The sequence below is a fragment of the Pristiophorus japonicus genome, chromosome 16, assembly GCF_044704955.1.
Source record: "Pristiophorus japonicus isolate sPriJap1 chromosome 16, sPriJap1.hap1, whole genome shotgun sequence".
Taxonomy (NCBI): domain Eukaryota; kingdom Metazoa; phylum Chordata; class Chondrichthyes; family Pristiophoridae; genus Pristiophorus; species Pristiophorus japonicus.
Window position 1 is genome coordinate 28160948 of NC_091992.1, and position 20101 is coordinate 28181048.

The 20101-nt window shown below is 43.4% G+C and overlaps 1 protein-coding gene across 1 annotated transcript in view; it reads right to left on the bottom strand.

The window, feature by feature from the left end:
- Positions 1-1344: 1344 nt before the first annotated feature.
- The window catches only part of LOC139227003 (uncharacterized), a 30119-nt gene continuing 11362 nt past the window's right edge, over positions 1345-20101 (bottom strand). Inside the window, exons 6-9 of the mRNA XM_070858094.1 lie at positions 10212-10314; positions 8730-8848; positions 3340-3497; positions 1345-1987 (exon numbers count right to left, since the gene is read on the bottom strand). Coding sequence (XP_070714195.1) covers positions 1852-1987; positions 3340-3497; positions 8730-8848; positions 10212-10314 — 516 coding nt within the window. The 3' untranslated portion in view covers positions 1345-1851. The remainder of the gene's footprint in view (positions 1988-3339; positions 3498-8729; positions 8849-10211; positions 10315-20101) is intronic.

Genomic DNA, 20101 nt, shown 5'->3' on the forward strand with positions numbered 1-20101 from the left:
CAACGAGCCCAGGACTATGAACAGAAGGCCTTCTTGTTAATTATTTTGTTTACTGGTTTTATCCTGCACCTTCACAGGACTTTTTTTTCCATCTTTGGAAATCAGCAGAAAATCATTGCATGGATGACATTGTACATTTGTACTAATGAGGAAATGTATTGAACAAAAAATGAACCAAGTGAATATAGTAATATGTTTGCATAAGATATACTCACCAACTACTCAAACAAAACATTAAATGGTTGCAATCTATATGTGAAGATGTTGTTTTGTAGTTAACATTTATAAAAGCAATGTTCCCTTTCCCTGTAGTCTTTCAGCCTAACCTACCTGTCTGAAGGTTCCAAATGATTCGACCCAACTCTCTTAATGGATTAGGGGTTTGCTCAACTTGTTGAATAATGCTCATTCTCTGTAAAGAAACAGAAAGAATCTGCTCTATAAATCTCTCAATGTGGTTGTAGAGCTTAAATGAAAATAAACTGGCATAAGATGGATAGTGAAAATATGATCAAGTGATTGCTGTAACATACACAAAATAGCTACCGCAAATATTGATTATATTGCCTCACTATATGTAATACTCCCATCTCCCACTACTTTTGGTTTTGGAACTATTATCAACATATTCAGCCATGTAGGAGCTACAGTATCTTCAAAAATCATTAATTTTTCACAATTACTGTTTCATTTTCCCCTGCTGTTTGAGTTGTATAGGTTTAATTCATATGTTTTACTTCAAACAGTTTAACCATGGTTGCACTCACGTTTCTCTCGCAAATGGTTTTTGTTTAAGTATCCATGTAAAATATAACCTCACCCTCTCTGCATACATATAGTTTTGGACAATTGTTTTTCAGTGGAGGGGGAGCGTATATTGTATACAGAGATTTACAGTAGTTCTTCAAACAATTCATTCTCAAGCCCCTTAAATGTGCTTGTTTTATTTTCCCTTTCTTTTCTTATCTCTCTGGATGACTTGAGCTTTACGGCTATGGTGATAAGAAACTTTGGCCAAGAATTGCTGATTTTAGCAATTCACCTATATGGGTTCATTTAATTTCATGATGTTATGAGGCATTCAATGCATAGTAACTAGAAGCCGGTCCTTTGCAGTGTTCTAAGCACAACTGTGTTTGCTCCAGTATCTATTTCACAGCAGCTCTTCACATCTATTGCGCAAATAAAATCCATTATAAATTTAACATCAGTTTCTATTCATGTTACCAACTTGTAACTATTAAAATACAAATAAAATACAACAATAACATCAACTTCCATTTATATAAGACTTTTAATGTAATAAAATGTCCAGTGGCATTCACAGGCGCATTATCAAACAAAATTTGGCACTGAGCCACATAAAGAGGTATTCGGACAGATGAACAAAAGCTTTGTCAAAGAGGTAGGTTTTAATGAGCATCTTAAAGGAGGCGAGAAAGGTAGAGAGGTGTAAGGAGGGAATTCCAGAGATTAGGGCCATGGCAGCTGAAGGCATGGCCAGCAATGATGGAGCGATTAAAATCGGAGATGCACAAGAGGCCAGAGTTGGAGGAGTGCAGAGATCTCGGAGGGCCGTGGAGGGATTTGTAGGGCTATGGAGCAATTTGAAAACAAGGATGAAAATGTTAAAATTGAGGCGTTGCCGGATCGGGAGAGAGCACAGGGGTGATAAATGAATGGAATAAGGGCAGTAGAGCTTTGGATGAGCTCAAGTTTAAGATAGGAAGCCAGCATTGGGCTAGTCAAGTCTAGAGGTAACAACGACATGGACATAAAATCTGCAGCTGTTTCTTTAGCTTAGCACTAGCAAGGCTTTGTGTTTTCTGGTTGGATCCTCCATTTCTTTGCTTAAAGCAAGTATGATAGTAGAATCCGAAGGTCAGCTCCAATCCTAACTCCAGAAACTTTCCATTCCAGGGCGTAGAAATCTGCTTTCTCCAGGGAGTCCTTACTGATGATGGTATCTGGTTTAACAGCATCATTTCTGAAGGAAAAAGATGTCAAATTGAACAATTACTACACATAGCAAAGAAGCACTGGAGTTTCCCATTACGGCCCTGAAAATCCATATCCTTCAGCAAGAGTCCCCCAGAAGGGCCACAAATAAGGTTGACAACAGGTATGCCAGATACAGGTCTTGATCTACAGTTTCTGGGATGGTCTTTTGTGGATGAAAAAGCCTTCAAACACGGTGGGCATCCTAGATGCTCCTTAGTAGAATGGGCAACTGCCATTCTCATGCAAAACAGATGACCTCCCCCCCCCTCCCCCAATCCTGGAGAGTCCACTGGGATCAACAGCAGGGCAAGCACACACCAACACTTAAATGCCAGGATGTGCCCACCTCCAGATTTTCAAAGCCAGCACATTTAGGACAAATGATCATTTGAAGGCTTTACTATGACTCATTGCTGATTTAAAAAAAAACTCTCTCTATCATTCATAGACGGGACAGGATTTTTCCAACGCACAACCTCAACCACTAAGAAGGACAAAAGCAGCGAGATCATGGGATAACTATCACCTCCAGGTTCCCCTCCAAGTCACACACCATCCTGACTTTGGAATATTGTGCTGTTGCTTCATCATTGCCGGGTCAAAATCATGGAATTTCTATCAAGCAGCACAAGGACTGAAGAACAAGGGCCACCATCACATTCTCTCAACAACTGGAATTGGGCAATAAATGGGGGCCATGTCAGCACTGCCAACACCGATGAACAAATAAACAAGAAAGTTATTGCAAAAATGTTACAAAAGTTTCCTGTTGAAAGTACATCAATGATTTATGACATGTAGCCAGGTAAAAATAACATTAAGAAAAGGAGCCACAATGCAAGAAACTTGTACCAAAGGAGAACCTTTTGATATAGACAGAACAAAGGCTGGGCCAAAGTTTTCCATCTTAAGGAACACATACTTTACATTCCCTGACTCCCTTGATATCAATAATATCACATCATTGTGATACCTTTCATGTAGACATCAGCAAGGGAACAGTTACACTATACATTCAGAGCATTCACCTGTGGAACCATAGGGCATGAAAGGAGATTATGACCTCTTCAACAACTAGCTATAAATTTTCAAGTTGCACTCGGTTGGATTTATAACTTTGAGTGGAGGACTGGAAATGCCTTGTTGAAATAATGGAGGTAAGCATTTTTGTCGAATGTATCATTCCCAAGCACATTGAATGCAACTTGGAGACTGCTCCACCTTCCTGCTGAAGTCAAGTAGTTATTGAACACCCAGAAACAATTAACAGTGTAGACGTAACATTGTGGGTCAAGCAGTGGTGAGTAGTAACCAATACTAACAAGATGCACTACTCACATGGGCTCGTTATATAGGATTCTAGATATCAGGCAACCTAGAGCTATGAATAATTTCAAATCCACTTTGAACTCCTCATTGATGTTCATCAAATTGTATAGTCTCTCAATGTGGCTTTTATGCAGCTTGTAGATGAACAGCAATGCACGTTCCATTTCCTGAGAAAATAAGTCCCATATCAAGTGTTACAATGCATCATTAATTTGCTGCTGTGATCAAAATAAGCAATTTGTTTGGTTACTTTCTCCTGTTTATGTTACAATATATTTCTTCACCCCTTTTTTGCCTTCTCACATGAGGGTAGTAATTCATGCTGGGATGAAGGAGAGGGGAGTTTGCCTTCTTGTGTAAGGCTAGACAGTGAGTTTGGCAAGTCTTTGACCATTGGTGGGGAGCATGGGGTGGGGGCAGGAGCCAGGGCTAAACTCTGTTCTCGACTACCTATTTTCCAACCCGCACTGCTGGACAATGAACATGAATGATAAACCTGACCGATTTCCTCTCCCCAGCTCAGGAATGTTGAGATCAATAGTAGCACTTCCCTCCTGCCCCAGTTCAAATTGGCCATCCCAGCACAGACAGGGGTTGAACCCAGGCCCTCCCATGTTTGCATGGCTCAGTACCACTCTGCACAGTGCATGAACACATTGAACCATTGCACCAACCAACATTCTTAAATAATGTTGATTTATTTTAGAGGGCATTATTATGCCATTATGCATTATTTTGACTGGCTTGGAGCAGTCTAGAACAAATTCTTCCAAAAACACTCTTTAAGCATCATCATGCTGGTCACCGGGAAACATCCATGCAGCAGTGCTTAAAATGCTAGGATGTGTTTTTCATGCATTAGTCTTAGTTAAATTTGATATAAACTACGGTGGGAGTTCAGTTATCCTCATTCCAATGAACTGTCTTCTCAGTGCTCAGCAGAATCTCAGGTGGGATAAGATGTAACTCCAGCCCACAGCAGGAAGGCGAACAATCTTTCAAACTGGTGCAGGGGCCACAAACAGCCAAGTGAACGAGTCACCAGCATGTGCTGTGACTGCAACATTTTGAAGAGTCTATTTGAAAAGCTGAGATTAGGGCAATTTCCACGCACGGTGCTGATCTGCTTACTACTTTGAGCCTCTGAATGTGCGCAGACACAAGCGTCGTCCGCGTACTGTAGTTCGATGGCAGAGGATGGGACGGTCTTGGATCTGGCCTGGAGGCGATAAAGGTTGAACTATAGTTTAGTTCCACTCCAGCGGGGAACTCCGACACCTGGGAGTCCCTGGCCAAAGACCGTCCTAAGTGGAGGAAGAGCATCCGCGAGGGCGCTGAGCACCTCGAGTCTCGTTGCCGAGAGCATGTAGAAATCAAGCGCAGGCAGCGGAAGGAGTGTGCAGCAAACCAGACTCCCCATCCACCCTTTCCTCCAATGACTGTCTGTCCCACCTGCGACAGAGACTATAATTCCCGCATTGGACTGTTTAGTCACCTGAGAACTTACTTTTGGAGTGGAAGCAAGTCTTCCTTGATTTCTTTGATGACTTTCAGATGAGACCATTAGCAGTGTCCGTGCTATCATTGGTGCACTCTGCCACACTATTCTGGGTTGCCACAGCATATGCCTGTTGGCCACAGCCAGGAGTACACCAACATCCCAACACATACACAGCTCGCCGCCAATTGGCACTCAGTCTTGAGGTCGCATAGTTATAGGCCAATTTCCATTATCCATGAAGGAGCTGCTTGAGGGAGGGTGAGACCTCCATTATAGCAGATAATAGAAGCTTTGTTGTAAAGAAAGCATCAGAGAGACTCAAAGGAACTGTGCCATGAAGTGGAAGAATATGACTGCCCTCTGTGATTTACACCATGGTACCTTCCAAATCGTTTTCATTCTTTTCCTAATTTCAATCAAACTGTAAAACACACAAGCAGTGAGGCTATGATGTCAGCGGGTGGTCCCATCCCAGCTCCAACTACTAAAGATATTTGGCTAGTAGTTAAACATCCACACAATAGTGCACATCTTAGCTGTTTCCCGTGTGTAAATTTATGTTCATGTGCAGGTAAAACTTGATAAGCAATTTGTTCAAAAGGCACATACTCAAAAAATTAACATTGAAGCCCATGTAAGGTGATATTAATGTTACACAAGAACATAAGAAATAGGAGCAGGAGTAGGCCATACTGCCCTCGAGCCTGCTCCGCCATTCAATAAGATCATGGCTGATCCGATCATGGACTCAGCTCCACTTCCCTGCCCGCTCCCCATAACCCCTTATCCCCTTATTGTTTAAGAAACTGTCTATTTCCGTCTTAAATATATTCAATGTCCCAGCTTCCACAGCTCTCTGAGGCAGCAAATTCCAGAGTTACAACCCTCTGAGAGAAGAAATGTCTCCTCATTTCAGTTTTAAATGGGCGACCCCTTATTCTAAGATTATGCCCTCTAGTTCTAGTCTCCCCCATCAGTGGAAACATCGTCACTGCATCCACCTTGTCAAGCCCCCTCATAATCTTATATGTTTCGATAAGATCACCTCTCATTCTTCTGAATTCCAGTGATTAGAGGCCAAACCTACTCAACCTTTCCTCATAAGTCAACCCCCTCATCTCCAGAATCAACCTAGTGAACTGAACTGCCTCCAAAGCAAGTATATCCTTTCGTAAATATGGAAACCAAAACTGCACGCAGTATTTCAGGTGTGGCCTTAGCAATACCCTGTATAGCTGTAGCAAGACTTCCCTGCTTTTATACTCCATCCCCTTTGCAATAAAGGCCAAGATTCCATTGGTCTTCCTGATCACTTGCTGTACCTGCATACTATCCTTTTGTGTTTCATGCACAAGTACCCCCAGATCCCGCTGTATTGCAGCACTTTGCAATCTTTCTCCATTTAAATAACTTTAACTTTCTCTTTTTTTTTTTCTGCCAAAGTGCATGACCTCACACTTTCCAACATTATATTCCATCTGCCAAATTTTTGCCCACTCACTTAGCCTGTCTGTGTCCTTTTGCAGATTTTTTGTGTCGTCCTCACACATTGTTTTTCCTCCCACCTTTGTATCATCAGCAAACTTGGCTACGTTACACTCAGTCCCATCTTCCAATTCGTTAATATAGATTGTAAATAGTTGGGGTCCCAGCACTGATCCCTGCAGCACCCAACTAGTTATTGGTTGCCAACCAGAAAAGGAACCATTTATCCCGACTCTCTGTTTTCTGTTAATTAGCCAATCCTCTATCCATGCTAATATATTACCCCCAACCCTGTGAACTTTTATCTTGTGCAGTAACCTTTTATGTGGCACTTTATGAAATGCCTTCTGGAATGTTGTGTCCATTTGTCCTGAGTCAGACATGCAGTCAAAACACTGGTTTAGTGTGTGTAAAGGGCAGAATACAAAGCTCTCTGTCCCCTGAGCCAGGTCTTTATCGAATTTATCAGTAGGATCAGAAGTATCAGCCATGATAATACATTTTGATTTTTGACAGAGATTCATATTTTCTACATGAATGATTAACTGAACTCTCCATATAAGATCAGTCAAAGATTCCCTTGCCTGAAATTTGTTCTTTTATGCCAGGATTGCGCATATGCCTCTGACGTGTTGCGTTGTTTGCAAATCTGCTTTTCTCAGTGTAATAAATGGGAAATTGTGCGGTCTAGATTTATATTTTAAATGTGGCTTTTGCTAGTTCTAAATCCTTTGATGATTGCGTTCTTAAAGATTCCATGGAGTAAATCTAGGCAGTTCTAAAGTTGCTTTGCCAGTAAACCTGCTGCTTGCTGCTGAAATTAATGGAAAGAGCCTTTATGTGTTTGTATTATGGTGTTTGTGAGAAGGGGAGCAGGTTACCAGTGCAGTGAGTCATAACAGTAATAAATTAAGAAAGCAAATTGTATGTTGGCCTTCATTACAAGAGGATTTGAGTATAAGAGTAAACTGCAATGATACAGGGCCCTGGTGAGACCATTCCTGGAGTATTGTGTACAGTTTTGGTCTCCTTACCTAAGGAAGTATATACTTGCCACAGAGGAAGTGCAATGAAGGTTCACCAGACTGAGTCCTGGGATGGGGGAATTATCCTATGAGGAGAGATTGAGTAGGCCAGGCCTATATTGTCTAGAGTTTAGGAGAATGAGAGATGATCTCATTGAAACATACAAAATTCTTACAGGGCTTGACAGGGTAGATGCAGGGAGGATATTGTCCCTGGCTGGGGAGTCTAGAACCAGGGGTCACAGTCTCAGAATAAGGGGTCGGCCATTTAGGACTGAGCTAAGGAGACATTTCTTCACTCAGAGGGTGGTGAATCTTTGGAATTCCCTACCCCAGAGGGCTGTGGAGGCTCAGTCGTTGAGTATATTTAAGACAGAGATTGATAGATTTTTGGTTATTAAGGGAATCAAGGGATATGGGGATAGTGCAGGAAAGTGGAGTTGAGGTAGAAGATCAGCCATGGTCTTATTGAATGGTGGAGCAGACTCAAGGGGCCGGATGGCCTACTCTTGCTCCTAATTCTTATGTTCTTATAAACTGGTACTGAACACAGGGAGATCTAAAGAAGGGGAAAACATTAGAGTTATAATTCTTTAGATTTCACTAATTAAGTTAAGTCTACAGATCTTATAGCAAAAATAAAATGCACAGACTGCAATTTGAAAGCTGAAATGGTCTTTTAGTGTTCAAAATGGCCACAAAATTCCTGGGGATACGTTCCATCAGTGCAAGTGCGGCAGCCCAGAACTCTCACCTTTCCTAAATAAAAACTGGAGACTCTGTTACAAATGACAGGGATGGGGTCATTCACATGATTGGAATGGACAGAAGATCACGTGCCCCACCCCCACCCTCAAATTTCAAGGCTCACAGCAAATGGGGTAGATTCCTGGTCTAACTGATGTGATGTATTTGCTTCATGGGTTCTTTGCTTAAGAATTTATAGCAACATATTGCTATTAAGAACTGGTTGGTTTATTAGCAAAGGTTTAACAATCACACTACACATTACCAGTTCATCCACCAGGCTCACAACACCAGCCTCATCTGGCTGGGGTTTTACTGAGTCTTGTGTACATCTCGTGACTGGCTAAGCCACTCCAAATTTAGCAGCTCTACCAACCTGTGAGCATACTCACAGGTGCATACATCACAACTGGGTTCTGCCCTGATTTCCTGTTGCCCTCTGGGCGAAAATCAACCTTTCCACCCTTTCTAACCCCAGGAATTTTGGGGCATTTAAGTGTTTATGAAATTGATAAATCCCTGGGAGAGTCAATATTAAAGGGATTATTCAATATTACAAAAATGTTGGAATTACAGTGATATTTGCTTTATTCATAGTAAAATGGAGATAAATTCCACGTAACAAGGATTGAATCTCCGACCTTCGTATTAAGTTGTCCATCCCTATCCTTATCTTGCTGATGAAAGGCTGTTTTATACAGCATACTTAAATCTTCATCACATCTGCAGTGGGCGCTTAAATACTGAATAGGTGACATGTCTGCAAAACAATGTTGAAAATGGCAGATCTTCCAGCTTTATTTAACCAGCAACATGCAACAACAGATGGGATTTAAACATAATTTTATAATGGGAAAATGGTTGTGTTTATTTTTTTTTGCCTTACATTGCACTTCAATTAAATGAGTCTCGTTTGTAGTCCCTGGCCTGCACTGACCTCTGTCAATAGCAGGGAGGAGAAAGGCTACTTGTTATTCAAATTATTGGCAGTATTCCAATCAGATGAGGACCACTTTAACTTTGCTTTGTGCCTCAGGTGAACCAAGCAGAGGAAAAATGGGCGCAGACCCAGTCTGCCAAGACCCACCCTAAATGCACTGTCTTCCCCTCTGGGTTTTGGTGGGTTGTGTATCTTTGAGCCTGAAACAAGTGTTCCTGGTCATGTTAAAATGGATGCCAAATGACATCAGTCAGCCAGATTTGTGGTGCTCACAGGTCAGGGAGGCTGCCCAGTGAGTGTTGGTTTTTAAGCTACACTGGGAGCAATTCTTGTGATCCCATCGCCCCATTTCTGGATGCATAAAAACGGGTCGGTAGAAGGACTAAAATAGGGAGGGAAACAGAAGTGCCGACTTAACACCGAGTTATAACGTGTGGGTTTTGAGGCTTAAATGATTCCACACTTAATGTCCTGGCTGCAGTAGGTGCTGCCAAAAATGTCACCTCTTTCGCAAGACTGTTGCTTCCTTTCAGTCCCCACACTTAAGCCCTCCCCTTTAAGGTGCTGCTGTAGATTTGTCAAAACCGCCCAGTCGGATTTCCCGCCCCCCGCCCCCAGGTCGGTGAGCTGCCGATGGGTCGCACGTTTCATGCTGGCAGCTTGCCGGGTTCTTAATGGCATTGGTCCGATGCTAACTGCTCAGACAAGCACACAGCCTTCCCACTGCCCGCCTGATTTACACTGGAGATAAAAATCACCCCATTGTGTTTTGACCACTAGACTGCTTTTAAAGTGACAGGCTGCAGAGTTGTGTATGTTGTGTAATTTCACTGTGTATTAAGTAATTTACTTGCACTGTTTCATGAAATACTGACTTGTCGGATTTTATTGTGTACAAAATGGCTTATGTGCAGCCTACATAACCGGAAGAGGAATTAATACTTTTGCTTTTATTCTAACAAAAGAAAAGCTCAAAGTAATGCAAGGCCAAACTTAATGAGGATGAAATTGGACACATGGGCAGGGATGCAAAACAATCTATATCGCATTAATCGCCTGTTATACGCTCCACCCGAAATTCAATTCATGTCCAATTTCACCCCCAGTGTTTCTGCCGAATCCTTTTTTTCAATGAATTTGATATGTGATGCACACTGTTAAATCAGATCATTGTATCACCTACCTTCAAGTAGCCGAAGGTCGATGGGAAGGTCAAACCGTATAGCGTGTTTAGAAAGACTTACTCCTGGAGAAATCTCACTGCCAGCCTGCTGATTGGTCTGGAACTAAAGAAATGAAATATAATTGGCTGAAAAATATAAATGTTTTCATGAGAAATTCACTAACTTATTTTTACCTGTTTTGACATGGAGATGAAGCGCAGTTTAATAAGAGCTACTGTATGAAATCTTATTTCAGATTTCCCTCTAATGTGGGCGCTTGGGAGCAAGTCAAAGGCTGTGAACAATGGTTGAGGATATTAATAGCAAGAGCTTGTTGCCAATTTGTTTAAATGATGTCTAAACCATATCTTACTTGTAGTCTGTGTTCAGCAACAAACAACAGAAATTATATGTTTTTTAAAATTAATCATATTTCTTTATAACTGCAAGATTTCAAATCAAAGCTATTTGCAACAATTTGGGCTATTCCTGTGATGATATGAAATTAAGATCAGTGGGAGTAGAGTAGGTTAAAGTGTGAAAAACACAATTAATATTCATTTGGACCCTGATTATGGATGATATGGCATTGTGTTGCATCCGATCCCTATGCAAATATATTTAAAGGAGCACTGCCTGCGTTTGTATTCTTATTGCATCTCGTCATGTCTTCAGTAATGACCCATACGCACTACGTACAAAAGAATTATTTTGAAATGCCTCTTGGGGTTGCGCAGGGAAACGAGTCAGCCATTTTGAGCACAGCAAGGTTCCACAAATAGCATTGAGATGAATGATCATGTGTTTGAGGGAGGAATGTTAGCCAGGACACCAGGAGAATTTCTTGTTCTTCTTTGAGTAGTGCAATGGGATTCTTAACATTCGATTGAAACAGCGGAACAGGCATGTTAGGCACAGGTTTTATGTCTCACCCGAAAGACAGTGTCCCAAAAAATAAGTGTAGTCCTCCCTCAGTGCTGCACTGGAGTATAAGCCTAGAAAGGAGTTTAACAAACCTTATTTTTGTGTGAGGGTGAAGGGAAGGCGGTGCCATTTTTACCACATTGATATCACACACAAGGGACACAATGACAATACTATAGCGAGTTGTGTCATCACACTGGGAATTTGAAAATAAATGAAAAGATTTGTCAAACATAACGGGCCTGAAATCACGCTCCCCACGGGTGAGTTCGAGGTGCGCACGTGCCCGTGGAATCTCCGCAAGTTCCCGGTTTAGGTTATGCGAAACGCATGCGCCTAATCGCGACACTTGCAATCTGTCAAAAATTCTGTTGACAGATCGCACGCATGCGAAACTAAAGGGTCTCTGTGGGCTATTTGCCCAACTCCTGCCCAGCGAATGTCCTTCAAATTCTTACGACTGAAAAAAGCAGGTGTAAGGCCCACTTTTATCAGTGTAAGACTTTTAAAATACAGAAAAAGACATTTTACAAAAATAAATTAAACATTAAATAAGTTTATTTTTAGACACTTTAAAATGTGTAAATTTATTTTTCAAGAAGTGTAATTTGTTTTTAGTTAATTTAAGTATTTCTGTGTTTTTGGGGGTAATCCCATTCATACTTATGGTGGTTCTGTATATTCGGAGTTACCATGGGCCCAAATTTGGCCCACCTGTTTTGTCGGCACACTCATGTGAGATGCGCCGACTTCCTAGGCTCAAAACAGCGCTAAAAAGATGTCCCCAGATTCTGCCCGCTCTGTTGACTCTCCTGGGGCTTGGTGTGGCGTGGCGATTCCATTGAGAGCGGAGCTAGGGCCCTGCGCATGAAAGAGTGGCAGCAGCTGTCCGCATGCGCATTAGAGTGTTTGCGCATGTGCAGTAGCTCCTGCCGATGATGATGATGCATGCTGCAGCGTAGGACCAGATGCGTCCCAACCCTATCCCGGGCCGAGTGGCCTGCCGCACAGTAATGAGAGAAGCCTGCCTTCTTCTAAAGCACTTGGTTCTTTTGTTGGCTGCCTGCATTATATTCTACACACAACTTGAAGACTTGAGGACGTTGCCATGCAAAGGTTCAGGTAAAATTGTCTATTTTGAAATCTATCTCAAAAGTTTGATGAGGGGGGAGAGTTTTGATCGGGAGGGGGAGGGGAGGAGTTTTGATCGCGGGGGGAGCTTTGTTTGGGGGGAGGTGATAACTGTGTTGCCAGTAATTTTAATGAGCTTACTCAAGACTTTCCTTAACCCTGTTGATGAAAATACTTTCCTATATAAGAACATAAGAATTACGAGCAGGAGGTACTTCCATTTTTTATTTGGATATTTTGAAAAAATTATGTAAATATATTTTGTTTCTTTATTTTTGTAGTTTAAGCTTCCATGAATGCTTCTGTTGTATAGTAAATTAACTTTGCGAAGTTTGTCATATGATGTCCTGTATAGCTGTTTGATCCTATTCACATTCTTTAGTCAAGTCATTAAGTTCTGCTGGCCTCCGATGTACCTACCTGCGCTGATTTCTTAACTCTCCACAAGGGTTTTCTGTGCGGCCACAAGTGGCCACATACACTGGCCTAAGTTAATTTGGAGCAACTATTAGCTGTCCAAAGTGGCTTAAATGGCCAAAACGGGCGTAAGTGGCTGGTAACGCCCCCTTTTGAACAAAACAAAACTAAACTAAAAAAATCCTAACTAACTCACTTACACTGGCGCAAGTTGCACGTGCTAAATGGGGCTTTTTAAGATACTCCAGAAAAATCAAGTTGCTCCCAAAAAAACGGAGCAACCCCTGGGCAATTTTGGGCCCCATAAGTGTGAATGGGGTTCCCCCTACTCTGATAGGTTGGGCCGGCCCACGTGATCCCAGTGATGCGTACGAAACCCATACGCTCCTGGGATATGTGGGCCTCTACACAGGCCTTCACATAGAGGGCCAGGGTCAGAAGTCGCCGAACCTCCAACACCACCAAGTAGCTTTGTAGAAATTTTTCAGGTCGGAGGCATCCGCTCACAGGAAGCCTCTGACCGCAATTTCTGGGCCTTTATCTGACAGAAAGTGAAGATCGTTTGTTGTCCTGACTCTTTGACAGTTCCAAGAGGAGGGGGTCATTCCACTCCATAGGCATCAAATTTCTCCTGTAAGTTCTTTTCACAAAAAAAACAGGAATTCCAGTTTTATATTCACGCAGACCTCATCGCTAACATAATCCGTAGAAGAAATTTCACCATCTGTAAGACAACAGAACATTTAAAAAAAAAAATCTCTAGAAACTTTGTTTTCATTCACAGTTATTATAGCACTAGCTGATCACCCATGGTGTTGCTCGTGAGTAGTAAGGGTCAAAAAAATCAAAAACTATTTACTTCACTGTCTTTGGGGAGATCACCTAGAAACTTCTTTCCAAATCCTTTCACTGCAGATGTAACCACTTCCCCTCGGTCCCATTCCTCACAACAGACTGACCACTGGCTCACTGCGACCAATCCCACAATAGATCACCTATTAAACACATCAAAAACATTGCCACTCAGTGTAAAACATTTCTTAATTGCCCCAGTGCTGATCCAAGCCTCGCCCAACTCTATGGGTGTGTGGAGGATGCATCCATTCAAAGGCGAAAGAAGGCTCTGCAAAGTAGGATGTTCCTCTTTCACCACTAGAGGTAGGTCTTATATCTGCCGCCCTCACCCCGAGCCATTTACTTGGGTCGGAGTCAATTCGATATACAGGCTGGGCTCCCTCTGTAGAGCAGAGATACTGTCAGGAGCATGCCATGCATTATATAAAATTCAGCCTGTAATCTCTCTTTGTCTCCACAGCAGGTTATAATAACGTAACTAGTTAACTGGATTACATACTATTGCTGGGTATGTTTTACAATAGCAGAAACATTAACAGCTCCTCCTGCAAACTGTCTAAAGAGGAAATGAGGAGAATCTTTTTTTATGCAGCGAGATATTATGATCTGGAATGCACTGCCTGAAAAGATGGTGGAAGTAGATTCAACAGATTCAACAATTCAAAAGGGAATTAGATATTTATTTAAAAAGGAAAAATTTGCAGGGCTATGGGGAAAGGGCGGGGGAGTGGAACTAATTGGATAGCTCTGTCTAAGAGCTGGAACAGCCATAATGGGCTGAATGGCCTCCTTCTGCTGTATGAATCGTATGAATCCCTGCCTCTCAATTGAGCCTTAAATATTTATATCCACCACCAGCAGGGTTCTCATGGGTCCATCTTTAGACCACCTCTACTGAATGTAAATGATAGCAAGCAGACAAGGCGAAGGAAGGTGGCCGATTTCCCTGCGATTCCTGTCACTGTACAGTCAACCCACATTAAGACCAGAACAGGGTGTTGGCACTCAGTATGCAGTGATGGGAAGAGCACCAAAGCCAGCGAAGGAGACAGAGAAAGCCCAGTTATAGCCACCCCTCCGTCCCTTTTGACCTCCTCCTGCTGGCTTGTTGGAAGTGGGCTAGGTCTGAGCCATTTCCCAAAAAATGTTCTTAAATCTTCAGTGGGCTGCTGTCCCCTTTAACTGTAGCTCCTCCCTTCTCAGTAGATTTTCTGGCTTTGCAGTGACGAGTGCCCTCAGCAGAGTAGAGATACTGCCAGGAGCTCACCCAATTTATACAACAGACCCCGACCAGAAAAGTGGATCAGGGTCCCAGCGGGGTTGGGCCAGACAGCAGAAACCCCGCCCTGTCCCACCTCTGGCAGAAATACCACCCCAGTGAAAAATGCAGCCCAAGATGTGATGTTATTAGCCACGTGTTCTGTATTTTTCTTCCTTTAATGAAGCACCATATTAATAAAACAGGCAGGATTTTCTCAATTATAAAATTCTAATTACTGAATCGGTTGCTGATAATTTACCTCAATAAAACAAATTAGCAGTGATTAGTGATGTGACAGGAAGCATGACTTATGAGCACAGTAGATGCAAGTTGAGCATTTATTAATGTCTGGCCAACACAGATAGGCTGGAGGATGATTGAAATTTGAGAGCAGAGGCCAGGTTTGCCAGTACGCCCTCAGTTTGACGAGAAGTGATCATATCATCAATTACTACTGTCACCCAAAGAGGCGAATATTCCTTCCTTTAGCCAGTTTTAGAATATAAAAGCAGCTTTATGAAAGTAGAATTTCTGAAACTTTCAAAGACTTACATTGTATCACCATCTTTGGTGGCTGCCATCATTATTGAACAGGTTAGGCCATTCTAAAGGTATTATCATAATTGCGATTCACTGTCAAAATACCCCTCCAGGACAATGCAAAACTGCTAAAGATTTTTGAATTTTAATTTTTTGTGTTTTATTATTTTTGACTAAGCACTGCTCTATAATGTTTTCCAATGGCCGTGGAAGAATTTACTGAAGCATCACAGCGGCAATATTATTTTCACAGATCATCCTCAACCAAGCTCAATTAACACTTGATAACTTTTGTTCACTCAACTGTGGTTGAATGAGTTATATTGGTCTTCCTCACTGATGAAATCAAAGATATGCTCCAACTCCAATCATCTGTGACTCCTTTTATTAATGTATGTGACCTTTTGCAAGGCAGAATTCTAATGGGCTTTATTTATTGGCATGGTTTTAGTTTTGTAACTGGAAGTTTAACCTTATGACATTGTAAGGACGTGAGATCCTCACTCCAGAGAGGACACACTGATTTCGGGCCCTGGTTCTCGTTAGTTATAATTCTTGGCCATATCCACCTCTGTCTACAATTGGCAGATCACTAAAATATTTTCACTATGGCAAATCCGCCACAAAGAATTTTTGAATGTTTTTTAAGAGCTGAAAGCCAATATTTATTGACAAGTCAGTCTCTCCTTCTTTGGCAGTCCCCCAGAGTCGAGAATGACTTGCTCCCACACTTGTATGAGTTCGAAGGTGACTGATGAGACCAATGTGGGATCTACAGTCTCTGTCACAGGTGGGGTAGGTGGTGCTTGAAGGGACGGGTGGGTGGGGTGCTTGATTTGTCGTACGCTCCTTCCGCTGTTGTACTTGGCTTCCGCATGTACAGTACTGAGGGATTGCTGATTGTCGGAGGTACCGCCTTTCGGATATGACGTTAAACCAAGGCCCTGCCTGCTCTCTCGGATAGACGTAAAAGATCCCATGGATCTATTTTGAAGAAAAGCAGTGGAGTTTTCCCTGGTGTCCTGGCTAATATTTATCCCTCAATCGACACCCAAAACAGATTATCTGGTCATTATTACATTGCTGTTTGTGGGACCGTGCTGTGCGCAGATTGGCTGCCACGTTTCCTACAACAGTGACTAAACTTCAAAAGTACTTCATTAGCTATAAAGCACGTTGAGACATCCTTAGGTTGTGAAAGCGCTATATAAATGAAAGACTTCCTTTCTTATTGTTACATGTGAACGTGTCCCTTTTGATAGTGCTTTTCTTTAATCTAAAGGCAGAAATAAACTCGACACCTGTTATTTGTCTGTAGCTGCAAGTTTTCTTTATTCAACTTTTAATTTTATTTTAAATGCAAATTAGTAATAAAGACAAGGCCACGGCTTTTAACTATGATAACTCATCCGGCAGCTTAGCCCAGGGTTCAATAAAATGGATTTGTGCATTGAACTTACACATATATAGGACTGAATTTTCGGCTTTTTGTGATTTTGCCTGTTTCTGGCGCAAACCGCGGCGAGTTCAGAATTTTAGCACCAGGTTAGCGTTAGCGCCAGAGTGCGCAACTTTCGGCAAATGAAAGTTCACGATGAGCATTAGCGTTAACTCCAGCGTTGCACCACACAATTTGTGCGCTGGAGCCGAAAGTTCTAGCCCTAAAAAATTCAGACGTTCTGCGTATCCGCAAATGTTTTTTTCCCGCGCTGCTCCTCCTCGCAGATAGCGTGCCAGACGATTTTCACAGGAGGCTAACGAAGCTCTTGTGGGAGCTGTGGAGAGGAGATGGCAGGAACTACACAGGAGGGGTGTATCTAGACCCCTGCCATCCATTTTTAACAGAATCTGGAGGGAGAATGCTGAGGAGGTCGCTGCCTCAGACACAGTGGCCAGGAGTGGGAAGCAGTGCCGGAAAAAGTTTAATGATCTTTCGATGGTCGTTAGAGTGAGTACAATTTTTATTGATGCACTCCTTTATTACTTAAATTATAAATCTGACACGCCGTTTGTTCTCATGCTGTCTCTCAGCACTCTGTGGGTTGCCTCCTAAAATGCGTGACACATAGGTAGGCTTAGTGTGGCACCCTATTTCTTTACACATTATTAAGATTGCTTTCTGAGATCTCATGAGATGTTTCCGCACTGCAATGTCCTCCTGATGAACCACGAGCAACTTCCAAGGCCATTAAACGGAGGATTGTATTATATTCACACAGTATGGTATAACTGCTTTGGTGGCTATCTGTGTGTTCCACAAGAGCAGATGGACCCTCTGGTAACCATTCCCATTTTCATCTTTGCAGACAAAGGAGTCCCATAACTGCCGTGAACAGGTGCAGAGAGGCGCGGTCAGCCTCAGACCCTCCCATTTACAGACCTGGAGCAGCTAGTGGCAGGCCTCATCGGCGTTTCAGGTTGGGCAACTGCCAGTGGTGGCGCTGACCCCCGCTTGCGTCCTGAGGGTAAGTCCTGCACACTGCCTGGGCTGGGTTGGGGCAATGTGATGCAGTGTCTGTGGCCTAGGGTTGGGGCAATGTGATGCAGTGTCTCTGGACTAAATATAATGGAGTAGCAACGGTCCTTCAAATGAGCCTGTACTATGTGACCTTCCTCATGTCACCCTGCCCCCTCCCCTGCTGCTAACCACTTGTCTGTTCCTTTCTACTTCCAGTCACAGGTGCTGCATCCCTCGGTTCAACCCTCCACGTCAGGCCATCATGTGGAGGAGGAGGAGGAAGAAGATGAAGAGACGTTGGCAGAGCAGCCGACTCCAGGGTGGGGGGGGCGGGGGGTCAGGGGGGCACATGCACTCTATACCTCTTTTTCCACTGGCCAAACACCCCAACATTCCTGAGCTTTGAGATCTCTGAGGCTCCTGGGACTAGTGGCTTGCAACAACACTGTTCTGGGGTCGAATTCCGTATGCCATCTCTCCGGAGGGTGAGTCGGCAAAGTCGGACTGCTGACAGACAGGCAGACGCGGAACTGGACATGGTGGGACTGTCCAGGGAGAACATCAGGCTCACCCGTCAGCTCCTTGATGTCCTGGGGAGAATTCCCATGTCCATCGAGAACCTCACTGCAACCATAATGGAGGTAGGGTTGCAGATTGTCGATGCGAACCGTGAAACATTCGAGGCCATCACTGCCCACACAAGGCTGGTGGCCTCCACCAGTCACACTGGAGTCCCGGAGAGTGTGGCAAGAAGCCTTTCCGAATTCCCCAGTGTGACACCCAGACACATCCCCACACCACTTGTGACTGGCGACGCCGATGAAGAGGCTCGCCAGTCAGAAGCCGGGCCTTCCACGTCACGAGCTCGTCCAGTGTCTCCCCAGGAGGCATCTCCATTGTCTCTCTCCCCCGAACACAGCAGCGCTCTGACAATGTTGCTCCACGCCATCGTGGTGCCACTTTGGGTACAAGGAGCAGGCAAGGGAGGGGATAAGGGTAAGGGGGGGAAAAGACAGTGGAACAGGGTGTTGGTTATAATGTTGTTGTTGTTTAATCACACTGCTGGATGCAAATAACTTATGCTATTTTGTTAAAGTTTCAATGTTTGCAAATTATGTTAACAAAGTTCTAAAAGTTTACAATGTTTCATAAATTCTTTTGTTCACCTTAACCATTCCTGTGTAGTCTCATTTGCAGAATAAGAAGGGGAATAGTCAACATGGCGGGATAGAGTGGCCAGGCAAACGTGGTCAAACGTGCCATTCACTCTTCAAGCAAAGCATTCAATTATGAGCTGCTGAAGTAAGACTTTTGCAGCGGTGAAATTTCCACGATGCCTCCCCTGTGGTTGTGGTGGGGGTGGTGGTGTCATAGGTTCCTCACCAGGGTCCTCTTCCTCATCCTCGTCCTCTCCCCCCCCCACTTCCTGAGGTGGTCCTGCAATCCCCATTGGCAATTCCTGTCCCCTCATGTTGGCCAAGTTGTGTAGCATGCAGCACACCACAATGAACTCAGCGACCTGCTGAGCAGAGTATTGCAGGCAGCCTCCAGAGTGGTCCAGACATCGGAAGCGCTGCTTGAGCACTCCAATTGTCTGTTCGACAATATTGCGTGTGGCTGCATGGCTCTCATTATAGCGATGCTTGGCTTCTGTCTGAGGGTTCTGGAGGGAGGTCATGAGCCAGGTGGCGAGGCCGTAACCTTTGTCCCCGAGCATCCAGCTCTGGCCTTGTGATTGACGCTGGAACATGCATGAGACGCTGCTCTCACGCAAGATGAGAGCATCATGGATGCTCCCTGGATATTGGGCATTGACTGCCATGATGCGCTGAGTATGGTCACAGACGATCTGCACGTTCATGGAGTGGTTTCGGTAAACCTCTGGATGTAAAGGTGCTCGCAGGGTGAGGTGCATATAGTCAAGGGCACTGTGAACCTTGGGGAAGCCAGCAAATCGTCCAAAACCTACAGGCCTCTCATTTTGGGCCTCCTTGGTCATTGGGAAGTTTATGAAGTCCATCCTGCGTGCGTACAGTGCGGTAGTCACCTGATGAATGCAGCAATATGTAGAGTGCTGCGAAATTGACTTCATAAGCTTCCCAAAGACCAAGGAGGCCCAAAATGAGAGGGCTGTAGGTTTTGGACAATTCACGAAAAATACAGCCCATGAGGTGAGAACAGATTCAAAACCTGTAAAATTAAACTGATATGAACCTTATTTTCAAGTGCGAATGTAATATCAAAGTAGAGATCCTGTAGATCATCAGAATCATGGACAGACATAACTATCAGCTCAACTGAAATATTCAAAGAACTTGGGCACA